The sequence below is a fragment of the Acinonyx jubatus genome, chromosome E1, assembly GCF_027475565.1.
Source record: "Acinonyx jubatus isolate Ajub_Pintada_27869175 chromosome E1, VMU_Ajub_asm_v1.0, whole genome shotgun sequence".
Taxonomy (NCBI): Eukaryota; Metazoa; Chordata; class Mammalia; order Carnivora; family Felidae; genus Acinonyx; species Acinonyx jubatus.
In genome coordinates this window covers 13,061,510-13,086,787 of record NC_069397.1, presented here as the reverse complement: position 1 = coordinate 13,086,787, position 25,278 = coordinate 13,061,510, and the positions used below count along the sequence as shown (strand labels likewise).

Genomic DNA, 25,278 nt, shown 5'->3' with positions numbered 1-25,278 from the left:
CTGGATTGGGAGCGGGGGGTCTTCTTTTCTTACTTTGAGCACACAGTCACCAGACTTTTTGGTGCCTAAAGTCCATATTTATTTTCTCTTTGTCTACAGGTGAGTCATAGATGAGCCTGCTGACCGGGATGCCGGGGTACTGTTCCTTTTCTTTCTCTCTCTCTCTCTCTCTCTCTCTCTCTTCACCATATTTATATTTGGGACCAGTTCCCAGGTGAGTCTCTTTTGGAAAGTACTGATTTGGGATCCAGTTGATGAGTCCTGGTTGCATTATTAGAGTATGCCCTGAACGTAGGTTCTTGGTCAAGATGGTGCCCTGAGAACAAGCTTTGCTTAAAAGCTGCCCACAGAGGCGCCTGGGTGGCTCAGTCGGTTAAGCGGCCGACTTCGGCTCAGGTCATGATCTCACGGTCCATGAGTTCAAGCCCCGCGTCGGGCTCTGTGCTGACAGCTCAGAGCCTGGAGCCTGCTTCGGATTCTGTGTCTCCCTTTCTCTGACCCTCCCCCGTTCATGCTCTGTCTCTCTCTGTCTCAAAAATAAATAAACGTTAAAAAAAAAAAAATTAAAAAAAAAAAAAAAGCTGCCCACAAATGTGTCCAGGAAAAGGATGACCCCAAGGTCATGTGAGAATTGCTAATTAGATAAAATTTGCAAGTCCTTTGGCCAAAGAATGTATTAAGACTCCTTCTGGTTAAGGTTCCTCCGGAGCATGACCAGAGCTGCCCCCACAGCTGCGTCCACATCCTGCCCAAAGGACACTGGGAAAGGGAACGCCCTCTGCACCTCCTGCTTCAGAACCTCGTTCCTGGACAGCGCACTCCCACTGCCGATCACCCGCTCCACACCCCACTCCTTGAGCTGTTGAAATGGAAGCATGGAGTGCAGGTTTTGAACAATGCCTCGGCACAGGGCCCGGGTCACATGACCCAGGGAGAGATCAGAGGAGGAGATTCTGGTCACTGAGGCCAGCTGGTCCGGCAGGTGCCTCTCGCCCCACACCGTTGGAGTGATAGTTAGGCAGGTGTCTCTCTGCTGTGCAGCTGCCTGGATCATGCACGAATATACAGTGGGTTCTTCGACCTCCAGACCTTCCAGGAACAGAAAAGACCTGTGTGAGTTCATGCACCCCACCTGTTGCTGCAGGCCGAGACAGTTTGGAATTCCCAGAGGGCAGGGATAGATCTACTTGCTGCTTCTCACTGAGGCTGGAAGTTTCCTGGCTCAGGGACTCACATAGTCTGGCTAGCTGTGCTCTGCCCCAGACCCCAGCCTAGACTTAAAGGAGAGATCTCATAAGTTTGCTGTAAGCGCTAACCATCCTACAACTAATCATCCTACAACAATGCTCCCAAGGAGGACAAATGAATACACTGATCAAAAAGCATCATCATGGGGCACCTGGGTGGCTCAGTCGTTTAAGCATCCAACTCTTGATTTTGGCTCAGGTCATGATCTCATGGTTTGTGAGTTCAAGCCCCACATGGGACTCAGCTTGGGATTCTCTCTCTCCCTGTCTCTCTGCCCCTCCCCCACTTTCTCTCTCTCTTCCAAAAATAAACTTAAAAAAAAAAAAAAGCATCATTACAGCTGCTACTAGACTTATTAGCAGTGTCATAGAAACCCCAGGATCACAGTGATCACAATCCAGCCCAGCCTCAGCAGAGGTTGAAAACCACCAGTAGAGACCAATGCTTCTCACATTTGAATATGTATATGAATCACTTAGGGATCTTATTAAAATGCAGTTTCTGACTCAGTATGGCTGGGGCAGGCCCTAAGATTCTGTATTTGTTATTCACTTCTAAAAGCCAGTACTGCTGGCCCAAGGACCACGCTTTTGAAGTAGAATCACCTGAGGAACTTCTATAAAATGCCTGCCCCATCCCACCCCACAGCCAAATCATCAGCATTCTTCAGGCAGGATGAGGACATCAGCATTGTTTTAAAAACTCCGCAAGCATGGGCACCTGGGTGGCTCAGTGGTTAAGCGTCCAACTCTTGATTTCAGCTCAAATCATGATCTCCTGGTCATGAAATTGAGCCCAGTGTCAGTTCCACACTGCCCATGGAGCCTATTTGGGATTCTCTCTCTCTGTCTCTCTCTGCCCCTCCCCGGGTAGCACTAAGTAAATAAATAAACCTTAGAAAAAAATTTTTTTAGAGAACCTGGGTGGCTCAGTCAGTTAAGTGTCCAACTTTGGCTCAGGTCATGATCTCACAGTTCATCGGTTCGAGCGCCACGTCAGGCTCTGTGCTGACACCTCAGAGCCTACAGCCTGCTTCAGATTCTGTGTCTCCCTCTCTCTCTCTGCCCCTCCCCCACTCATGCTCTGTCTCTCTCTCAAAAATGAATAAACGTTAAAAAAAATTTTTTTTAAGAAAATTAAAAAAAACAACTTTTTTTAATTCCACAAGTGGTTCCAGTGTGCAGGCCAGTGCTGACAGCCACCACCCCAGAGTCGCCATGGAGTCTCATTGGCAGCACATTTAACTTGTACAAATTCAACCATACACACTCAGGAATGAAACAAAGAGGGAGAGAGAAATAATTAAATATTATAGCCAAAATGTGATCAGCAGGACTTTGGTTAAATATGTCAGAATGGGGACACCTGGCTGTCCTGGTCAGTAGAACATGCGACTCTTGATCTCAGGGTTGTGAGTTCAAGCACCACATCGGGCATGGAGCCTACGTTAAACAAACAAACAAACAAAAAACCCCAGAATAAATGTCTTTCCTCTCCCTCTAAAAATTCTACTAAAATCTCAGAAAAATCATGTGCTTGGTGAGTAACCTAGCATGTGTGTACAAGTGTATAAATCTGTAGGACCGAGTCCTTGGAAGAGAACTTCTGGTTCAAAAGTTATGTACATCATACTTGCCCCTTAGAAGCAGGCCTGGTTTACACCAGCACTGCAATGTGCAGAAGGGATTACCTCTCCATATCCTAGGAAACACAGTGTGTTAGAAACTTCTAAAAGAAGAGATGAAGAATATAAAACCATGAAACTGATGGGAAGAAAGGGAAGGGAAATGAAATAGAAAAAAAACAGATCAATCAAGTAGAAAGCACAGAGGGGCACCCAGCTGGCTCAGTCAGAGGAGCATGTGACTCTTGATCTCGGGGTCATGAGTTTGAGCCCCAGGTTGGGTATAGAGATTACTTAAAGAAATAAAAACTTTAAAAAAAAGAAAGAAAGAAAACAGAGAGACTAAGGAGATGGGATGATGAAATGCAGTGTGGTATCCTGAAGTAGATCATGGAACAGAAAAACGACATGAGTGGAAAACTTTCAAAAGAAAAGAAAGTCTATAGTTAAAAAGGAAAAAAAAAAACAACAATGAGCCATGTGTTTGTATATCCTTAATAATGTTAAGAAAATGTTAAAATAAAGTGTTCTTCCTCACTGGGAAACACTTGGGCCACAACCCCAGCCTTGAGGGGGACCTGAAGGAAGGTCTATACCAGCTGGAGACTGGAGAGACCCGGCTTCTAGCCCTGTTTCTGCATCTCTTGGCTTACCACCTCATCAGAATCTAAATACTGAGTTGCCACATGTTCACACCATGGGCTTAGAAACACAGACCATCGGAACTGAAAAAACACAGAAGGGGAAAGGACTTGCCAAGGCCACATAATGACTTAGGACAGAGCTGAGAACTGAGGCCACTCTCCTGGGTAGCACCACCACACAAGCATTTGTATCACACTTATTATGGGCCAGACATCATTCTAAGTGCTTTACAGTATAACTCATTTGATCCTTGCCGTCCTCTGAGGTAGGTACTAGCATCTCTTTTCAGATGAGGAAAGTGAAGAACAGACGGGATAAGGAACCTGCCCAAGGGCACAAGGAAGTGGTGGGGCTGGGATTCAAACCCAGGCCACCTGGCTCCAGAGTCCCTGCTCTAAACCACATGAGGGTGGAACTGTCTGTTTTCCAACTTCTGGAAAACAATGCAAACCTAGGGTATTCTGAATAGAGAGAGAGAGTTTAATTTTTACACCTTATGTTTTAATATTTCCATTTCTGGTTAACAGATGTGATGTCTTTTATCTGAATAAACTTGTTGTATTTGCATCTATATATTTTTTAATCAAATGGCACAGTGTAGAAATTTCATAAAAGGTTAAGCTACCTATAATACTAACCTTCAAAGTACTCAGTTTCATGAAAATAAGAACTATGAAAATGCAAAAGACTTTTCTTTTTGAAAGGATCTTACAGAGAAATTAAGTATTACCATCTCTTTCAGGGGTAAAAGTAACAGTCACTTCTGTATAAAGAGAAATACCAGTCAACACAGTCAATAATTGATAGAGTCATCCAGTTAAACCAGTATCTAAATATAGGGCTTGCCTGAAGGTTCTGATGACTGGTTCTTGAAAAATCTTTTCTGATGCGAGACAAAACAAAATCCGAGTTCTGTTCTTTTAATGAAGCATTCCTGAGGGGATCCGAGCCAAGGGGGCAGAATTCCCCTGAAATCCTGACATCCCTGGCCAGCCTGAGAGAGGACTGACACGGGTCAGTGACGCTTGTCTACACAACCAGTATGAGCTTCCTATGGGCTCCCTGCTGCTCTGCCTCACTTTGTTACTATGCTGAAAGTTCCCCAGAATGACCTGATTCAGAGCTCCTACAGGTGGACCAGTGCACCTGATGAACACGATTTCCCCAGATCTGCATGGCTGACCAGAAATTTCATTTCTACCTTAAGTGCTTGGAAAGGGAACCTCTTCTGAAAGAAGGAGGTTGCAGGTTTCCCTGCAAATGAAGAGCAGAGAGAGGTCTGATCGATTCTATCCTGAAGAAAGCAGGAGGGCATCAGAGTTTCCAGGGATCCTTCTAAGAAAGGGAGTCAGGAACTACTTGCCAGGAATAAGTGCTATGAGGATTTTATAATACTGTCAAATACCATCCACATTTGATCATTTTATTTTCAGCTGTCTGAAGTCATTAGAAGGAAGACTTCAAACGCAAGGGACCCAGAGACTACTTGACAGAGAAGGTGACCAAGTGGGGCAGGGGAGAGCTAAGACACTATGATGATATTCCATAGTCAAGGTTAGGGGAGAAGATGCCCCCTCAAAAAAAAACCATAGGTGATGGCAGCTCAGAAGATGAGAGGAAGGAAGGCTATACATCCAGATCCCTAAGGAAGGAAGGAATGTGTTGGAGCCTGGCTGGGTCTGACACATGAATCTAGAAGCTTAAATAACACACTCAGCACCAAGATACTGCTACATAGAAAGGACAAGCAGGAACACATCACTGTATGGGCAACACCTTACCTAGATCGGCCATCCACTGTACCAGCATGTGGACAAACGCGGCCAGCACATTGCCCCCATTGAGCGACGCTGCCACCGCCAGGTAGGTCCTGTCAAAGTATGGGAAGTAGGTGACTGGAGCTGTTGGGTCTGGAGTCTGTGCCGGCTGGAATCCTGGAGGCATGGAGGTTGCCAACTGAACAGAGGTGCTGATGTTGAGAACTAGGGTCCAAAGAAAGCAGAAGTTAGGCCTGTCAGGCTGACCCAGAGGTCGCAAGTCACAAAAGGGCAAGGGGGAGAGTGTGTTGGTACACAAATTCTTTGGTACTCCTTTCAGGATGTAGAGCCTAATTCCTGCGCACCCCCGCCCACCCCCCCCCCCCCCGCAACCCCCTGAGTGTGGGCTGGACTCGGTGACTTGCTTCTAGCGAAGAAAATAAAGCAGAAGTGACCATGTGTGACTTTGGAGACCAGGTCATAAAAAGGCACTGCAGCTTCTGTGTTGGATCACTTCTTCTAGGGAAAGGCAGGCACCATGTCATGAGCAGCCCTGTGCAGAAGCCCATGTGGCAAAAAACTGAGGCCTCCTGCCAAGAACCACATGAATGAGCTAAGAAGTAGATCCACCAAGCTTGGTCAAGCCTTTGGATGACGGCAGTCCCAGGGGGCCAACAGCTTGATCGCAGTTTCATGAGAGACCTTGAGCCAAACCATCCAGCCACATGCAGACTCCTGACTCTCAGAAACTTTGAGAGATAATAAATGTTTGCTGTTTTAGGCCACTGAATATTGGGGTGATTTGTTACGCAGCAATAGAGAAATATTTGCAGGGAGAAAGAGCTCAGCCCAAGTATTTAACTCTCTGGTGAGGCTTCATTCATTTTCGGCAAGCACCACCTCCTTCCCATTTCCATGGCTCTCTTAACCTTCCTCTACCAGTGGGGGAAAAGGTCCCAGACCCAGCACGGAGGGGATGATTTTCTCCTCTGGATTGAGGCCAGGGCCTGTGGACTGTTCTAGGAGTCTCTTCTCTTCCACTTCTCACAAGACTTGGTCAAAAAGCCTGTGCTTCTCAGTCTATTGGGGTCTGAAATAACTGAGGTCAACGTTTAACTTTCCCATCTAGTGGGGGTTTGGAAGCAAGGAGACCAGAAACAAATCACAGAAAGTCAATATCCTTTACCTTCTGCCACATCAAGCCTTTCCCCATGACTCTTTACCAGAAGCAACATGCCCTCTACCTGTCCCCCGGGAGTGGAGGTGTCAAGGATGGAGGCCAACCAACCTTGCCCTTAGACACAGCACAACTGACTACAGCCAGCAGCCACAATCTGGAACCAGAGACTACAGCCAGCTCACTGAAGAGGGAGCCTAATTCTTAGCTTCTTCCCACTTGACTAGCCCCTCACTTACTATGTAGGACACACATTCACATCCAGGCACAGGAGAGCCCTCTGTCGAGGGAACAGCCTATGATTTAAAAACCACCAGAGTAGTAAGAAAGAACCAAGCTCTTTACAGGCACCAGCCCACTGTGTCACCACAACCACCCCATGAGAAAGGTGTTGTCACCCTCATTTTAGATGATGACAAGGGCTCAGGAAGAAAAGCCACCTGCCTAAGGCCACACCAGAAGGAGGAGAGGGGCTAAATTCTAACCCAGGCCTGGGGACTGACTCCAAAGCCCACGTGAGTTCCCTGACATTCACACTTTGAGATGAAATGATACAAGGCAAGAGCTGGTGTATTGGGAAAATTAAAAGCCACAGAACAAACTTAACATATTCCCAGAGCATTGATTTTAGATGAAAATTTGGGAGAAATGGTTTTGAAAAACTTCTGACCTTAAAAGACTTTATCACATATAAGTGCCAACAAAATGGGCAGAATTTCACTTTTCCCTCTCAGCTAATCTTGAATGAGGAATTGCTACCCCAAACAAGACAATAACAGTCCTTGAAATGTTATTTCTTAGGAATGCCACAAAATAGGGGTGCCTGGGTGGCTCAGTTGGTTAAGCATCTGACTTCCACTCAAGTCATGATCTCATGGTTTGTGGGCTTGAGCCCTGCCTCTCGGGCTCTGTACTGACAGCTCAGAGCCCGGAGCCTGCTTCAGATTCTGTGTCTCCCCCTCTCTCTCTGTCCCTCCCCTGCTCGTGCTCTGTCTCTCTCTCAAAAATAAATAAACATTAGAAAGAAAGAAAGAAAGAAAGAAAGAAAGAAAGAAAGAAAGAAAGAGGAAAGAAGAGAAAGAAAGAAAGAAAGAAAGAGGAAAGAAGAAAGAGAAAGAAAGAAAGAAAGAAAGAAAGAAAGAAAGAAAGAAAGAAATGAAATGAAATGAAATGAAATGAAATGAAATGAAATGAAATGAAATGAAATGAAATGAAATAGGAATAAACTACATAGAGAAGGCCAGTCAAACTTTTTAAAGTCAGGGTTGAAGTGTTATAGTTCTATCTGATGGATGAAAGAAGACGTGACTACAAAGAGAATTCAGGTAAGATGAATGAATTCTCCATTCCCCTTGGTAACAAGGAGGGGCTCCCAGAGTGGACTCACTTGGCCAGGCTGCCATGAGGGTCAAATGAAACCTCCATCCTGCAACTACCTTGCTTGGGCAGGCAGGCCCCAATTCTCCCCTAGCCCGGGGAAGGGCAAACAACAGCCCACAGGCCATACCCACCCAGCCATGTGTTTTTGTATGGTCTGAGAGCTAAGAATGGCTTTCACTTTTTTTTTAAATAATAGCTTTATTGAAATATAATTCACATCAATTCACCATAAAAAACAACTTTTTAAAAGGTATAATTCAGTGGTTTTTAGTATATTCACAGTTGTGCAACCATCACCACTATCTAATTTTAAAACATTTTTATCACTCCAAAAAGAAACTGTACCCATCAGCAATCACTGCTTCCCCCGGCCCCTGGAAACCATTCATCTGCTGTCTGTCTCTATGGATTTCCCTGTTCTAGACTTTTCACAGGAATGGAAACATATGATACACGGCCTTTTGGAACTGGTTTCTTTCACTCCCATGTTGTGGCATTTCAGCTGTGTGGATATAGCACACTTTCTAAATGCACTTATCAACTGGTGGGAGTTTGGATTGTTTCTACTTTTTGAATTGTAAGTTGTTATGAACAGTGCTGCTAGGAACATCTGGGTGAAGTGTGGACACTTTGTGTGGACGCGTGCTTCCAGTTCTCTTCGGCGTGTGCACCTGGGAGTGGAATTGCTGGGTCATGTTTAACTTTCAAGGAACTGCCAGGCTGTTTTCCAAAGGGGCTGCAGCATTTTACAATCGTAGTGGCATGTTCTTACATTTTTAAATGGTTGAAAAGAAATCAAAAGGAGAAGAAAATTTCATGACATGTGAAAATTCTATGGAATTCACATTTCAGTGTCTATAAATGAAGTTTTGTTAGAACACAGCGGCACCCATTCATTTATGTATTGGCTATGGCTGCTTTCAGGCTCTAACAGCAGAGTTATGTAGCTATGATAGAAACGACATGGCCTACAAAGCCTAATATATTTATTATCCGATCCTTTACAGGAAAAGTCGACCAAGCTCTGCCCTAGACTGCAGCCTCCATCTCACTGTGACTCTCTTACACTGAATACAGAAAAGACTCTGCACTTCTAATCAGATGGGATGGAACTTTCATTGAGAAACACAATAACAAAAACCCTAATCTACTAATCTATTTTCTTGGTCATGGAGTTACACAGCAATCAGCCAACTAGAAACAGTCATTTCCCTTACCTGGCCATGGAAAGGAAAAGCACAGACTGTGGTCAGGGACAGAACTTGCCCTATAGGATTGCAAGCTCCCAGGGGAGGGGCTTCAGAACCTGTAGGAATGAGGCTGTTTTTCATGTTTACAGAATAACGATCAACAGGATGCGGAGGCTTTGGTACATGTTCCCCTTGTACCCTCACACAGAGCTGGAGCTTAGAAGGCACCGGTAGAAGTCAGAGGAAGGAACAGAAGAAAGACTTACCCGCATCTGTCCTTTGGGCCATACAGGAATAGACGGAGGCCTGTAAATCACCCAAGGCCACGCCCACCCGCGTCCCCTTTGGGACTCCAAACCAGGCACGGGAAGTTCTGCCCGCCAAGCTGCCCGCCTCAGCGATGTCTGGGAGCAGGTGGATGGGAAAGCCTGAGGTCCTCAATCTGCAATCCAAAAATGGACAGTGTATTTACCTGGTGCTGGGTTTTTTTGGTCTTTGTTGTTTCCAGGAAACTCAACAAAGGAAAGCACTAGAGGATAACACATACGGGAAGGGAGGGTAGAATCCAGTGTTTTCAGAGAGGGCCTCTTTGGCTTTTTTTAAAACCATGAGAAGTAGACTTGTATTTTTTAAAGAATGAACACTGGCTTTCAAAAGCTTAGGATTAGCCTTCCAGGAAAGAAAACAACCAGTGTAAGCAGGGGTGATCAGGAAGGATTACACAAGAGCCAGATATCATCCCCACTCAGCCTCCTATGTTTGAAGGGAACACAAATACTCTGCAAAGGGAGATAGAGTTCCAACACAAAGTCACAATCAGTTAGCACAGGCCAAACCAAAGTCAAATCCATCAGTCTCCTGAATACCAAACGCATTCATCACTCGGGGTTAGTGAACACGGGCTGTCAATTTTATAAAACATGCTGGAAAGTCCTTTACCTGAACTACCAGGTGCTTTTTGTTTTATTACAGAGCTCAGAATTTGGACCCTGAAGGAAGTGAACTTATAGGGCACTGGATTTCTGGATCTGAAAAGGCAAAAGATTGCTTAAAAAGAACTTTTAAAAGACATCTCTCAAGACTGCTACTTCCATTTTTTAACCTTATTTTAAACTTTATTATAGTGAAAGTTATTCTTTGAAATCTATAGGCTAGGGCTGAGTCACAGAGAACTGGGGAAGCCAACCTAGGTCTGGGCAATTGTGGAAGAGCAGGACAGCATGGCGTACAGGGTAACCCCCTGCAAGGGTTCGCTGACAGCTAGGCCCACCCATGCCTGGTGACTGAAACAGGCAGAAGGACATTGGAACTTGATTCCTGGCCTCTTGGAATCCTCCACTCTTCTTGAATGGGAAAGTCCCACTGAAGCTCTCACATTAGAGATTCTGACCTTTAGCCTGGAGCCGGCCTGCAAGGATATACTCACATCTCCAAGTTCCAGCTTTGGCTCTGAGTGTTGAAATATCCCCAGCTAGCAGCATTCTGGTCGCACATCAGGGATCTTGGCAAGCCACACAACATGGCAACCACATAGTCATGGATGGTGCCCACTGCATCATAGGACTTCAGGAACTCTGGGCTAGTTTTCATATCAAAAACAATTCAACATGGTCTAATAACAACTTGAAAGCATGCACCACACCTAGCTGCAGGCAGTGGACTAGACATGGCATAGCCGGGTGGCAACCAGCACCCCACATGCTGCAGCTCCCTGACAAGTAAACCTCCCGGGGTGAGGACCTCCCAGCCACTCAAAACACAGCTGGCTGGAGTCAGCCTTAGGGGAGTGGTCTCAGGGGAGAACACCTGGGAAAACCCGACATTGGCCGTTCTCAGCAGCCCTGACCCTACCATTAACTCACCACGTGACCCTTGGCAAGTCCCTTGTCCTCTCTGCCCCTTTCCTTCCGCCCCTGGTTAGAATCAAATAACCAAGACTTCTGAGAAATGAAGCAGCTCTGGACCAAGTCTAGGTCCTGTGACCACACTCTGTGCCAGGCCACCTGACTGAGGAACACTCCAGCATGTGGAGTGATGCTGACCAGCTGGAGGTATAGCCCTCTGGCCACTCTCATTTCCCTGGAAACCCAGAATCCAATTCAAAAACAGTTGTCCGTACCTATTCTTCGAAAGCCAGAAGATGGTTGCACAGCCAAACCCTGAGGCCACACTGAGATGGGACTCTGGCCGAGGCAAAGAAGCCAGGAACTCGCTGCTACACCGGCCATCCTGCCATGTGACCAGGTGGCTCACAGCTCTGGGCTCAAACACAGGGGAGGCCCCTCCCTCTGTCCATTCACAGCCTGAAACAAAGGAGATTACCAAACACAGAGAAAAGAGCCACTGACCAGTAGCAGCATGTCCGTGAGACCATTCTGCTAGTGAGGTTAAAGCACGACTTTATCACCCATGATAATGCTTCACTCACACACCTGGGTTCTGATGTAAGAGCACCTGGGTTTAATACCTGGCTCCATCACCAATGGCTGTGTGACCCTGGGCAAGTCACCTACTCCCTCCATTTATCCCACTTCGTCTATATTCCTTTTTATTCATTTTTTACAGTTGATATTATATCCCCTTTCACCCTGTAAGGAAAGAAACTTAGCACACTCTCAAGTCCCCTAGTCTCCATCCTTCCAACTCTTACCATGAGGATACTACCTAGACTGGATTCTGGATGATGATGGATATATTTTCTCTTTTACTTTGGTCTTAGCTAACTGATTTTTAGGCATCAAACTTTATTCAGGAATCTAGCCATCTTTACTTCATTTATGTCATTTATCTCTTGAAATCTTCTGGATCTTTCTCTGCTCTTATTTAAATTGCCCAAAACTAGTTTCAGTATAGTTCGTTCTGTGGCAAAGCATCTAAAGGCCTATATGGCTCCGAATATCTTTGCATATCCTCATACTTGAAGGACAGTTGTAATATTCCAGGTCCTAAGTTCCTTTTCTTCAATACTTAAAAACACTTTGTAGATTTGTGATAGATTGCCACAAATTCCTTGCTACTCCTCCCATTAAGGGGCAGAATCTAAATCCTCTTTACTTGAATCTAGGCTGGACTTGATGATTTGCTTGACCAAGAGAATGTGGGGGTAGTGACATCCTAGGACCCCCAAAGCTAGGTCATAGAAGTCTTGCAGCTCCCACCAGAGCCTTTTGGAGCACTCACTCTGGGGGAAGCCAGCCACCATGTACGAAGTCCCACTACCTGGGACACTTGGGTGGCTCAGTCAGTTAAGCATCTGACTCTTGATTTCGGCTCAGGTCGTGGTCTCATCGTTCATGACATTGAGCCCCACATTGGGCTCCATGCTGACAATGTGGAGCCTACTTGGAATTCTCTCTCTCTGCCCCTCCCCCCACCAAAATAAATAAATAAACTTAAAAAAAAAAAAGAAGAAGTCCTAAGGCCACCATGCTGGAGAAACTACATGGAGAAGTCACATGTAGGCATCTAGAGGCCATCCTCCAGGCTGACTCCAGCCTTCCAGCCTTCCCTACCAAGGCATCAAGCATTGAGTAGAGCCACTCTTGAACCCTCCAGACCCATCTGTCCACTACACAAATACTCCCAAGCAACCTCCATCAACTCCGTGTACAGTAGCTCTATCTGATATGCAGAAGTAAATTGTACAAGATATAATAAAATGTTTGCTGTTTTAAGTAATTGAGTTTGGAGGTAGTTTGCTATATGCCAGTAGGTAACCAAACTACTATTCCATTGCATTTTTACATAGAATGTTGCTATTGAAAAATGTCTAGTCAATCTGCTTGCACTTCTTTTATATGGGATTTGGTCTTTCACTGTGTATGCTTTTGGTATTTTCTTTGTCTGAAATCCTTGAAAGTTCACTATAATATATCTGGCTGTGAGGTTTTCCTTCTCTCCCTTCTTTGACATTCTATGCACCCCTTCAGTCTGGTGCGTAAGATATTATTTTGTCAGTTATGGTAAATTTTCTTCATTAGTTCTTCAAATATTTCCTCCTCTACCACTTTTATTTTTCCTTTTCTAGATCTCCTATTATTCAGATGCTAGTGCTTCTATTTGTATTTTCAATATCTCTTGCCTTTTCTTTTATATTTTTTACTTCTTTGTCCTTTTCTTCTTCCTTCTGAGAGATTTTCTAAATTTGCATCTTTTATTTTCAAATTTGTCCTGAAGTTCTATCCATTTTGTTATTAATCCCGTCTATTACATTCTTTATTTCAACCATTATATTTTTTCAGACCTAATAATTCTCCTTGGTCCTTTTTATGTTTTCTTGCTAATATTCTCCTTTCATACATTTTAGTAGGTATGTCAAGCTAATTTTAAATTAGACTGACCGTTCTAGCAGTTGTTTCTCAAAGAATCTCCATCAAATCACCTGGCACAATGTTTTTCTTGTGAAACAGCTGTGCTCTTCAAATGTCTTATTGTCCTGGCCCATGAATTCATTTTGTGCTGGGACTATTGGCTACTCTGTCAGTCAGTGTAAACGGGCCAGATCTCAATCCCTGCCAGCCTCCAAGCGGCTGGAAAGGATGAATGAATCCTGGGGTAAATCTGCAGCTAATCCATCCCACCCTGCAAAACATCTCCTCAGGTCAGTATTTCCACTCTGCCTCCCAGGAAAAAACAATGTTTTGAGGATCCTTAGATTACAATGTCACCAGCCCTGGGGTTTGGAAAGAGACTCCTGCTTTTCTCCACTGCCTTGATTTTATTCCTGAAGACACCAGAGCTGCTGAGGGTATGCGGACAATGCTGCTTGTCCCAAAGCCATGGCAGTCCAGGGGACCAGCTGTTCCCCTCCTGATTTATCCTCTCACAGGCAAGGCTGGTTGCCTCTTGCCCCAGACCCAAGCCACTGTCAACCCACACATCCCAAATCAAAGTAGCCCCATCACCCCAGGCTCTCTCACAATGTTCTCCCCTTTCCTTGGTGTTTTTCTCTTATGATTCCTCTAAAACTGACCTTGGCAGAGACAGCCAGCTGTCAAGCTAGTTCAACATCTTGGTGGCAACTGTATCTGGAAGCCCAGAGGTAAAGGACACTTATAATTCTTTCCTGGGTCCTGGTAGCTCTTCCTGCCATGTGTCAACTTCACTCTTAGACTAGTGGCAAGGGGAAGGGTTAGAGTTAGGGTTAGGGTATGTAGTGTGTGTTGTGTGTGTAGGGTTGTAAGTATTAAATGAGTTAAGACATGTAAAGCATTTAGAACAGTACCTGACACAGTCAGTACTCAATTAATGTTAGTGATGATAATGATGATGCAAATGAATCTTTACCTTCTAAACTCTGTCTGGAGTCTAAGATTTGCAGCAGCCTTCAAGAAAGACAATACACATCCCTACATTATGTTTTGTTTTCTCCTCTTCTCATATAGGGAATATTTCTCACACTTCCACAGAATATAAATACAACCACTGTAGCAGAATGGGAAAAGAATCTTGAGTGCCAGTTGAGAAAGGTTATCAGTAACAAGAACACTCCGGATCTAATGGACAGAGATGAGAATTTGTTCTCCATATGTCCTGAGATGGCCTCCAGATGAGAACAATGCCTACCATAAAGCAAAGCAGGGCAAAGCCTCACATGCAGCTATTTTGTGGCTGTGTCTGATCTGAGGCCCCAGATTTGGGAGCCAAAATCATTACATTTTCCTATAAATTTTTTTCATTAAGAACCAAAGAAAGAAACTTAACTGCCTCTCCCCTCTTTGCTCCAGACCATGAAACATCCATTTGTTCATTTATACGTGGGTGATTGAATGACATGTTTATTAAGTATCTAGTATGTATAAGGCACGGGTTCTAGTCCCTGAGAATGCAGCAATCAACAAGAAAAAGTCACTACTGTCATGAAGCTTATATGCTAGGTATATAGAATATACACAAACAAGTATATAATATCTGATACTTTCCATTGCTGTGAAGAAATAAACAGCAGTGATAGATTTTTGAAGGGTGATCAGGGAAGTCTTCTCTGAAGTGACGTGTGAGGAGGGACCTGGATTAAAGAAGAGAGTGAGCCCTAAGAATATCTGGGGAGGGGGCGCCTGGGTGGCTCAGTCGGTTAAGCATCTGACTTCACCTCAGGTCATGTTCTCACGGTTCGTGAGTTTAAGCCCCGCGTCAGGCTCTGTGCTGACAGCTGGGAGCCTGGAGCCTGGAGCCTGCTTCGGATTCTGTGTCTCCCCCTCTCTCTGCTCCTACCCTGCTCTCTGTCTCTGTCTCTGTCTCTCTCAAAAATAAATAAACATAAAAAAAATTTTTTTTTAAAAAGAATGTCTGGGGATACATGCTGCAGGTAGATGGGTCAGGGCAAAGGCTCTGAGACAGCTTGTCAAACTCTGGTTGGTATCCCCAGCCAGTAACCAGAAGAGCAGGGAGGTGCCTAACAGATCATGCACCTGAAGTGTATGAAGTTTCACTTGGGGTAGGGGTGGGGGCAAAGCAGTGCACCTCCACAACTACATACTGTATTTGTACCTACACTTAAAGCCGGGATTCTTTTTTTTAAAACATGTATTTCTTACTTTTTAAAAATTCTTGTATTTTTTAGAGAGAGAGAGAAAGAGAGAGCAAGTGAGTGGGAGAGGGGCAGAGAGAGGGAGACAAAGAGAGAGGGTGGCAGGAGGGAGAAGGCTCCATGCTCAGTGCAATGGAATCCCATAACCCCGGGATCATGACCTGAACCAAAACCAAGAGTCAGATGCTCAACTGACTGAGCCACCCAGGTGTCCCTAAAGTTGGGATTCTTATTCCAGCCCAAAGCCGGATTTCTACAGCTTTTTTTCAACCCCTTTATCTGCTTCCAAAACTCTTTGATCCTTTAAAAAAAATTTTTTTTTACTAACAGTTTTATTTTGTTTGTATGAGAAAACAAATATGGAATCCTTACTATGTACCAGGTATTCTTGAAAGCACTTCAAAAATAATTCATTTAATCTATATAACAGCCTTATAATATAGGCATGATAATTCTTCCCTTTTTACAAGAAAAATGAAGCAGAGAGAAGTTAAGAAAAATTTGCCAAAGGTCACGTAGCTATCAAATGGTAGAACCAAAGATTCAAATCCACTCTGTTTCAGAATTTGTTAACTTTTTTCTTTCTTCCTTCTCTCTCTCTCTCTCTTTTGGCAAAGAATTGATATATTTTTAATTTTTTAATTACAGAAGTGACAAGTGAATGCATTCTCGGTATGAGATGTTCAGCTATTACAGATAAAGCCAGAGGTCCGCTTATACCCCTACCTGAGTCCTGGCCCCACTCCTGTCCCTGTTAGCACTTGTGGGGAACTATCTCAAGTTTTCACACTCACACAACATATTTTGTTTGGCTTGATTGACTTTATTTTGTTTTTGTCTATTTTTTTTTTTTAAGCAAACAGCATTGTACTATATTTCTTCTTCCAGGGGTTATTTTTAACATCCAGCAAATGTTCTAGAGGCCTTTCCATGTGAGTGTATGTGAATGTACCTTATTCTTTTTGACTACACTGCACATCCTCCTACAGCCTGGGCATACCACCATTTATGCATCCATTCCCCAGAGCTTAAACGCGCTTAAACGCCAGTTTTCGCTACCATAACGAGGTAATGAACGACCGTGATTACGCCTCCTTGTGCACATACATGGTAAAGTAATTTTCCTGAGCTGATACCAAGTAGCAAAGCTGCTGAGTCACAGCAGCCCCCTTGTTTGGAACAGGCCCCCGCCAAACTGCCCTCCAAACCGCCATGCTAATTTATACTACCACCGGCCATATTTAAAAATATCAATTTTCCACCCCATTTCCCAACCTTGACATTTTCAAACTTTGATTTCTTACAATTCAGTGGGTGGAAATGATTTCTCATTGTTGTTTTCATCTGCCCGGCCCTAATTACTAATGACATTGAGCCTCTTTTTATATGCTTATTAGCCACTTGTATTTCCTCTTCTAGGAACTGCCTATCGGTATCCTTTGCCCATTTTCCACAGGACCATTTGTCCTTTCTCTGTCCTTATTTCTTTATATGAACCCATATTATTCACACAAGCAAACATTTTCTCCCAGTCAGCCGCTTGCCTTTTAGCTTGGTCTTATCATGCCCACTTCTCTCCTGCTATTACTGACCCTCGAAATGGAGTCTACAGGCGTAACCACAGGCCTCTCAGAAGACACTCTCACTGTTTTTCCTCTCCCAGCTGGCTGGCCTGTGCCCTCATGGAAGCAATTAGCTCTCCGCTTGGCTTACTGGTGCCTGTCTGTGTTGACTGCCTTGAGTGTGCCCTGGAAGGTGAGGGCTTCGTCTGCTAGTTTCTACGTCTCCCGTGGGGTCAAGTACTGAGCCTTATTCACTGTAGGTAATGAAGCTAAACTGCTTTATGGCCACCATTAAAAACACAATGTCTTGATCCCAAGTACGATTTCACTCAACTCTGCTAAGCAAGTATTACCATCGTCAAATAGTGGTTTCCCTCCTTCCCAGAAGCAGAAAACAAAGCAAGGAGGCATGTGGGCTGACTCAATGAAATATTAAGCAGCTCTCTCCAACAATGTGGGCAATGGTTTGTGTGGTTGTTACAGAGTCCAAGAAATGGGCAGAAAGGGAGGCAGATGACCAGACCACAATCATTGGATCTCTGCTGTCCTCTTTGGGACAGGTTTTAGTATTAAAAGGACATTTATTCTCGTTAATGCAAAATTAAGGAGTTTAAAAAGTTTTTACAACCTAGACTCCCTCTGAGAGGTCAGCTGTAACACCCTAATCGGCCTTCTCCTCCTGCTACTGATTGGAGCCAAGCAGCTCCTGTGGTCCCAGCCAGCCTGACAACAGGCAGATGAGGAAGAGGGAAGAAGCAAGAGGTCCTGCACTGGCTTCTACAGTCCACCCAGCCCCTCCTGGGAACTGATCAAAGGATGCATCACTAGACACCAGTCATGCTGCTGAGAAGCAGGTCACCACTCACTTGGCCCCGGGGAACTGGAATCACTGACTCTCCAGGCAAAAAGGGGTGAATCTGGTGTTCAAATCCCCTTAACTACAGCCCCCAAAGTAGCCATCCATCCTCTACTTAAAATACCTACAGTAGGGGGTGCCTGGGTGGCTCAGTCTGCTAAACGTCTGACTCTTGATTTCAGCTCAGGTCATGATCTCCCGGTTCGTGAGATCAAGCCCTGAATCCAGCTCTGCACTGACAGTGCAGAGCCTGCTTGGGTTTCTCTCTCTCTCCCTCTCTCTCTGCCCCTCCCCAGCTCGTGCATGCTCTCTCTCTCTCAAAATAAATTTTTAAACCTTAATAAAAAAAACCCTGCAGTAAAGTAGCTGGGTAATGGGTGTGTGTTGGTCCATAATACTCCCTACTTTTATGTCTGTATAGAACTTTTTAGTTAAAAAAGTTTTTTAATGCTTGCTGTAATAGGAGCTCATAATATCCTAATCCTTCCTCAGACATTCTGTTGGGAAGTTCCTGGCTTCATTGAACTGTTGCACCCTCGTGCAGCTTTGGTTCTCCAAGAGGCCTTTAAAAGCTTAGTGTCTGAAGTCACACCAACCTGGGTTCAAAAGCTGGAGTCCCCACTTGCTGCCATATGAGCCCAGGCATATTAAGTTCAGAACCTCCACTTCTCATCTGCACAATGGGGACAATAATGTAACCTATATCATGAAGATGTCAGGAATGTTCAATGTGATCATCCAGGTAACATCCTTAGCCCAACATCTGGCATGTAAATTACTCATCATTATTTTTCTGGCCTAGAGGCCAAAAAGAACAGGTCACCTGCACTGTGGCATTTAAGATATAAGACAACCAACTAAATAATTCTTAGCACTTGAGCCCATAAAAAGGACAAGCCCTGGAATTCAAAAATCACAAATGTCTGTGACTATGACAAACAACAAAAATTATGCCCAAATTCAAAAGTATTTCCACTGTGTCTTGGCATCTCCTATAACCACACTAATCTCTTAGTTGTCTACTTTGATGCTCTGAGACCCTGACACAAAAGAGAAAGCTGTGGAAAATCCACTCCACTGAATCCTACAGAGAATCAGAGACAAGTCACTCTTTTCCCTCACCCTGCTGATGGATGGTGTGTGAGTGGACAGTTCGCTTACTCATTACACATTTGTACAAGATAGGAGGTACACAACATACAGGACGTACACAAAATACAAGAGACAACATGTGCCATTCCATTCCTACTGCAGGGTGACCCGATCCTTCAGAGAGAGCCCTCTGCAGCACTTTGCTGTTCCACAGTGGTTGCTAGAAGCACATGATCATCCCTGGAGCCCAGCATACCTTGGCCTGTTTTCCAAAACATGACTCCATGCATCTGTCCTGATACTCCAATGCCACAGACTTCCTGGAGCAACTGCTGAGGAAGGGCAGCAAGGCACTCATTTAGGGCTTGGATGATTCTGCTTACATCCTGCTCCCGCCCCTGGAAACAGAACAGGACGCGTCAGGCAGTGGCACACAGACAGGTGGGGGGGGGGGGGGGGGGAGGGGTAGAGGCCCCAAGGGATTTCCTGGGCTGCCCAGCTAATTCCACTGGGGTCACTTCCAGGACCTGCTGACTAGGCTCACGGATGACATATGGGACTGAGGGTTCTCCACCACCTCCAACAGCACCTAGAGTAGGAATGTGGTGGACGAGATTCCACTCCCTCCCTGCACAGGTGAGGCCCTGGGGCAGATGAGGTTCCAAAATGGCTAAGACTCTGCCCTCTACTGTGGGCAAGTCTGAGCTGAGAAAAGCACTGCCCCTGCCCTATAGGAACTGACAGTCTAACATTAAGGATAGGAGAACACAAGACCAAGATGTAAGGAGCAATTAAGGGTCTATCTCAAGGCACACAGAGGATTGGGATAAGGGCAGGATGGAACACAGCAGGAAGGAACCTGGAAGGAAAGGTGTAGCCAGGAAAGGCCTCGTGGACAAGCCCTAGTGTTTGCTTCTACTTGGGACTTTAGTTCATCCATCTGACAAACATCTCCTCAGTGCCTTTAGGGCCAGGCCTTAGACTTGGAAACAAAACACCGACGGGGGGGGGGGGGGGGGGGGCAGGGGTGCACCTGGGTGGTTCAGTCAGTTAACTGTCCAACTCTTGATTTTGGCTCGGGTCATGATCTGACGGTTCCTGAGATCAAGCCCTGCATCAGGCTCTGTGCTGACAGCGTAAAGCCCACATGGGATTATCTTTCTCCCTTTCTCTCTGCCCCTCCCTGGCTCTCACACAGGAGCCTTCACCCTGGGCCACTTGCGCACGTGTTTTCTCTCTCTCAAAATAAATAAATAAACTTACAAAAAAAAAAGAATAAAACATCCACTAGGGAAGGCAGGCAAGAAGAAAGCCCAGAGAATACCTGGGCACAGCAACAGTGAGATGGTCCATGCAAGGGTGTGGTGGGAAATGAGGCTATAAAAGAGAGGGTGAGCCCAATGGCAGACCTTGAGCCCCAGAGTAAGGGGCTCCTCCTAAAGCCAATGGGGAGCCCTTGGGGCTTTCTGAATGGGACAGTATCATCATCAGAGCAGTGTTTTCAGAAGATTAATTAGGCAATGAGATAAGGTACCCAGAAAGAGACTGATAGTATAGAAAGATTTTTAGGGGTGGAAATGAGATTCAAGACAGTCAGGACCATCTTCTCCTGATTTGCCTTTTCCCCTGATTTGCCTCCTTACAAACTTGTCTAGGCAAAATAACCTTGAAAAACAAAGTCATGAGAGTTAAGAATATAATCAAAGAGCATGCTAATATCTCTGGGTCCAGTGGTCTTAAGAGACAAGAATATGAATAGAATGCAGGATTTGAAAAAAGTTAGAGGTGTCTGGAATCAGATGGGAAAACACATTTAGGGATCTTAGAGATAATGAAATGCCAAATCCAATCAAGCAGTACATCCAGATGGGTGGGAGGTAGAAACTAATATAACTTCAAAAGTAGGTGACTCACACCAAAATTTTTAGGTTTCCATGACCATCTCTTCTTCTAAATTATGAAGTCTCTGTTAAAGGCTAGAAATCAGACTCCAAGATCTCATCCCATCCCAGGAGATGCCTCTAATCAGTAAGAAGTCTCAATAAGCTAAGGAGGCCACCAAAATATATACACTTGGAAAAGCAACCCAGATGACAGAACTGCTTCCTTGATCAAGAATTAAACATGCATATTTAAAAGAGTCATACCTATGTGATTAACATTTGTGCTTAAGGAAATCTGAGCATTTGGTATTTTAGGTAAATTTGTATGTTTAAGAGAATTTGGCCTAGGTTATCTTTGCAACTCCAAGTTAAAATGTGAAATTGAGTAACTGATCTAGATTTGTGATTATAAGTTCAAATCTCATTACTGTATATTTATAAAAGGATTTTAAACATATAAGAGCATTTAAAGTTTATGTAGTTATCCATTTAACTTATTAGATTTATAAGAATTATTTAAGTATTCTGAAAAGCTGTGGGTCAGGCAACTACAGTACCTAAATATATATATATAGAGAGAGAGATAGATAGATTTATAAATATATATAAATATAAATATATATAAATATAATATTTATAATTTTATAAATTTATTTATAAAAAATATAAATATAAACCTATATATAAATATAGATTTATCTAGTGTATATAGTGTATCTTAGTTATACACTAGATAAATACATATTTATCTATATATATAAATATAACTGAAATAGCATTAAGTATTATTCAAAGGCCCTCAAAAATGATAGTGACATGTTAGACTTATAAATGGAACCAGCTTTATAAGCTAAATTTAAAAGTTTAAGAACTAGGGTTCTGAATTTAGTAAATTGAATACTTACTTTGATTTCAACCAAAGTGCAATGTTTCTGGCACACAAAAATCACCTCAAGGTATAATAAGCTTAACAACTAGAAGGACCCCTGGAAAACTCAGAAATGTGGCTCCGTTCTTAATAAATGTCTGGTCTCTGGGGAACTGAAAAAGCTTCCGGTCTTGGAAAAGCATCTGAAGACTGAGCCCTCAAGCCCCAGGCTATCCTGCCCAGGGCAGAACACAGCCCTCCCCCTTCTTGGGACAGACCCCTCACTTGTCCGTCAGCCTGCTGGCCTTGGGCAGGGGCAGTTCTAGGCTCCAAACAAGTGTGAACAAAGAAACAGAATAAAAGGAAGGTGAGGATGAGTAGAATGGGGAAAAAAGTGCAGAGGGAACACAAATCATTTTCCTGAGGAGGCAGCCCCAGACCCTAAAGAGACTGTATATGGGAGAGACTACAGCAGAACTGGCTGGGCAGTGAGAGCCCAGCAGAGAGGAGGTGCATGGCTGGCACTGGATTGAGATGTGTTGCAAGTGTAAAATACACACCAGACTTCAGATTTAGTATGAAAAATGCACAATACCTTATTAATAAATTTATATTCATTATTATATATTGAAGTATGTTGGATACATGGGGCTAAATATGCAGTTAAAATTAATTTCAGCTGTTACTTTTTACTTTAATACTAGAGAACTGGAAATTCCAGGTGTGGGTCAGCTTCGTAGCTAGAGTTTCTACAGGACAGTGCTAGTTTAAAGAGTTCCCACATGGCCAGATGGTATATCAACCCAGGACAGAGGAGCCACTGTTTAAAATGGGCCCACTGGTGTGTGAGTTGTGTGGGTGGGACAGTGAAGGAGGGAAATGGGCCAGGTGGGAGCGAAGACAAGGAGGCAGTCAGTGTTCAGCAATTAGTTCGAGTTTCAGTGGTGAGTATGATGAGGGAGTAGCTCTCGGACAATGGGCATACCCACAGGTAACAGGAAAGGTGCTGCCTCCATTTCTTGGTTCAGACTATCAATCACTCTATCCAGATCAAATCCTAGAACTTTAGATTTGAGAACAGAACTTAGAAACTCAAGTCAACCCTCCTCCTCCACACCCCTCTTTACAGACGAAGAAACTGAGGCCCAGAAAGGAAAAACTAACTCCAAAAGGGTCACAGAGATTCACTCAAAAATCCTGGTATTTTAAGGTTGCAAACACCTAAAAGCCTGACTTTCTATACAGCTGCCAAGCTTGGCCTTGTTCTACACAATACTTCTTAAGAATGAAAAGTATGGACATAGAGAGAGCACAGGGACACCAGGTGTTTCTGTCCCCTAGGGTACATTTGGCAATATGGAGACATTTTGGGGTGTCAGAATTGGGTAGGAAGGGTCTACGGGCACGTAGTAGGTAGGGGTGCTGAACATTCTACAATGCACAGGACAGCTCCCCACAACAAAGAATCATCTGACCCAAGTATCAACAGTGCCAAGGTGGAGAAATTCTGCTAAAGATTAAATTACAGCAATGCCGTCTGTCCCAGAGCACAAAGCACACATGGAAGATGCATGGGGGGTATTACTCGCCTCTCCGAAACCCCTCATTAGGCAGGTGTGGCACACTGTGTGCCTGTAAACACGGAACAGCCTGCTGAACACTGGGGGAAGCGGAGAAAGCAGTTTTCAAGAAGTGGCCCTATTGCAAGAGAAAGGGCACTGCCTAAACTCACATCCTCTAATCCCAGCTGCTCACCCCCACAGGGTCAGAGCTGAATCTGCTTCCATTTCACAGTCCATGAGGTGAAATAATCATTCTAAAGTATCCTGATGCCCCAACCAAACTAATTTTGAAAGTCTCTATGAAAACGCAAAGTGCTATAAGAGACTCTTAAAAAATGAGAACAAACTGAGGGCTGATGGGGGGTGGGAGGGAGGGGAGGGTGGGTGATGGGTATTGAAGAGGACATCTTTTGGGATGAGCACTGGGTGTTGTATGGAAACCAATTTGATAATAAATTTCATATATTTAAAAAAAAAATGAAAATGCAAAGTGCTCCTGTAATCTTTATCCTCTGAAATGTTTCTGAGCAAGACGGACTCTGAACTGTAAACAACTGAGTCCAGATAACTGGCAAGAGATTGTGAAAAACAAGCTCTTGGGAGTATGGCCCAGAAAAATCGGAGTTTGTGGCTAGAAGGGGCCTTAGAGGCCTCCTATTACAACTAGGAGAACAAGCAGAGATCCAGAAAAAAAAGTCCAAAGGTTACACAGAAAGTTCCTACATATTAATTTCTATTGTCAATTAACTGAACACAGGGAATTAATGGAATCCAGTTTTAGATTAAAGGTAGATTAGATTCCAGGTAGATTAATGGAATCCACCTTTTTCAGGGAATTAATGGAATCCAGTTCTAAGAACTGATGATGTTACTGAACCCAGAGCTCTCATTGTGGTGAAATTCTCCCCCATTTCTACCTTGTAACTCTCACAAGACACTAGTTTTGAGTATAATGATGAATCCAATCTTTTTCTAACATTTTAATCGGCTTCTCTCTCCTTTCTGTCTCTGCAGTCCTTCCTCCAAGCTGTCTCAGCTTTTGGAACCTGGTGTCTTTTTCTGACCAAGTGTTTCAATTCCCCAGTCCACATTCCACCCCTGCAGAATGAGAAGAGCCCCTTTCGCCCTGATTCTTCCTCTTAGTTCCAGAGGAAAATCCAGATTCTGCCCTGGGGAACAAACTGAATCCTAAACTTGACAACGGCAGGTGTCATGTGCACAGACAGCAAGAACAAGAGAGGCCGGAGGTCACTCCACAGACACAAGGAGAGAAATTTCCCGCAGGTCAAGTGGAGGGCTGAGAGCACGGGGATACAGCGCCATAAGCAAGGACACCAGAGGCCAGAGAGTGAGGAAGGAGATCGGTGCCAGCAGGTGGGAAAGCTACCGGGAAGAAACCTAACGGATCAGAGGGAGCTGCAGCAGACAGGCAGAGGTCAGGCAGACTGGAGAAATCGGGGAGACTTCCTTGCAGAAAAGGGGTTGGGGGGAGGCCTCCTTTGAGGAGCAAGAGAGTGGCTCCCCGAGGCGGTGCAACTCCAGGACGCTGCCTCACCTGGGGCCCTGCCGCAGCGCTCTGGGCCGCTGCCTCGGCCCGCGCAGCCCGCGCACAGCTCGCCAGTACCAAGAACCCGGATGGGTCGCCTGGCGCGGTCTCCACCAGGGCCGCTTTCACAGACGTAGTGCCCAGGTCGATACCGAGAATGACCGACCGTGCAGCCATAGTCGGAGGGCGAAGCTGCCAAAGCTTCAAAGCGCAACACAGCTGACGTCGGAGGAGTAGCGCCCCCTCCCGCACATCCACCCGGCTTCAAGGCTCCGACGCGAGGCCTCGCCTGCCAATCCTTCAGCCACACCAACATGGAGGCCTCTCGCCTTCCCATTGGTCAAGAAAAGCGGAGCCCC

General features: G+C 44.7%; 2 protein-coding genes across 2 annotated transcripts in view; both read right to left on the bottom strand.

The window, feature by feature from the left end:
* Nucleotides 1-5,433, bottom strand: part of TRPV1 (transient receptor potential cation channel subfamily V member 1) — a 41,894-nt gene extending 36,461 nt beyond the window's left edge. Inside the window, exon 1 of the mRNA XM_053211895.1 lies at nucleotides 5,299-5,433. The gene's annotated coding sequence lies outside the window, so the exon portion shown is untranslated. The remainder of the gene's footprint in view (nucleotides 1-5,298) is intronic.
* SHPK (sedoheptulokinase) lies at nucleotides 147-25,247 on the bottom strand. Its single transcript, XM_027034727.2, has 7 exons — nucleotides 24,929-25,247; nucleotides 19,317-19,458; nucleotides 11,141-11,324; nucleotides 10,448-10,600; nucleotides 9,288-9,463; nucleotides 5,299-5,499; nucleotides 147-1,089 (listed from the first exon to the last, which is right to left on the bottom strand). The coding sequence occupies exons 1-7, from the start codon at nucleotides 25,094-25,096 to the stop codon at nucleotides 677-679; spliced, it is 1,437 nt and encodes a 478-aa protein (XP_026890528.1). The 5' UTR covers nucleotides 25,097-25,247; the 3' UTR covers nucleotides 147-676.
* Between the last annotated feature and the right edge of the window lie 31 nt (nucleotides 25,248-25,278).

What these genes read in the sequence shown, in the direction of transcription:
- SHPK (XM_027034727.2), bottom strand. Translation starts at nt 25,096, where the DNA reads ATGGCTGCACGGTCGGTCATTCTCGGTATCGACCTGGGCACTACGTCT. An exon ending in CAAAGCTGGAACTTGGAGAT is followed by an intron (nt 9,464 to 10,447) that starts GTGAGTATATCC and finishes TTTGGATTGCAG; the next exon opens with ATTGAGGACCTCAGGCTTTC. An exon ending in GGCCCAAAGGACAGATGCGG is followed by an intron (nt 5,500 to 9,287) that starts GTAAGTCTTTCT and finishes TTTGGACCCTAG; the next exon opens with TTCTCAACATCAGCACCTCT.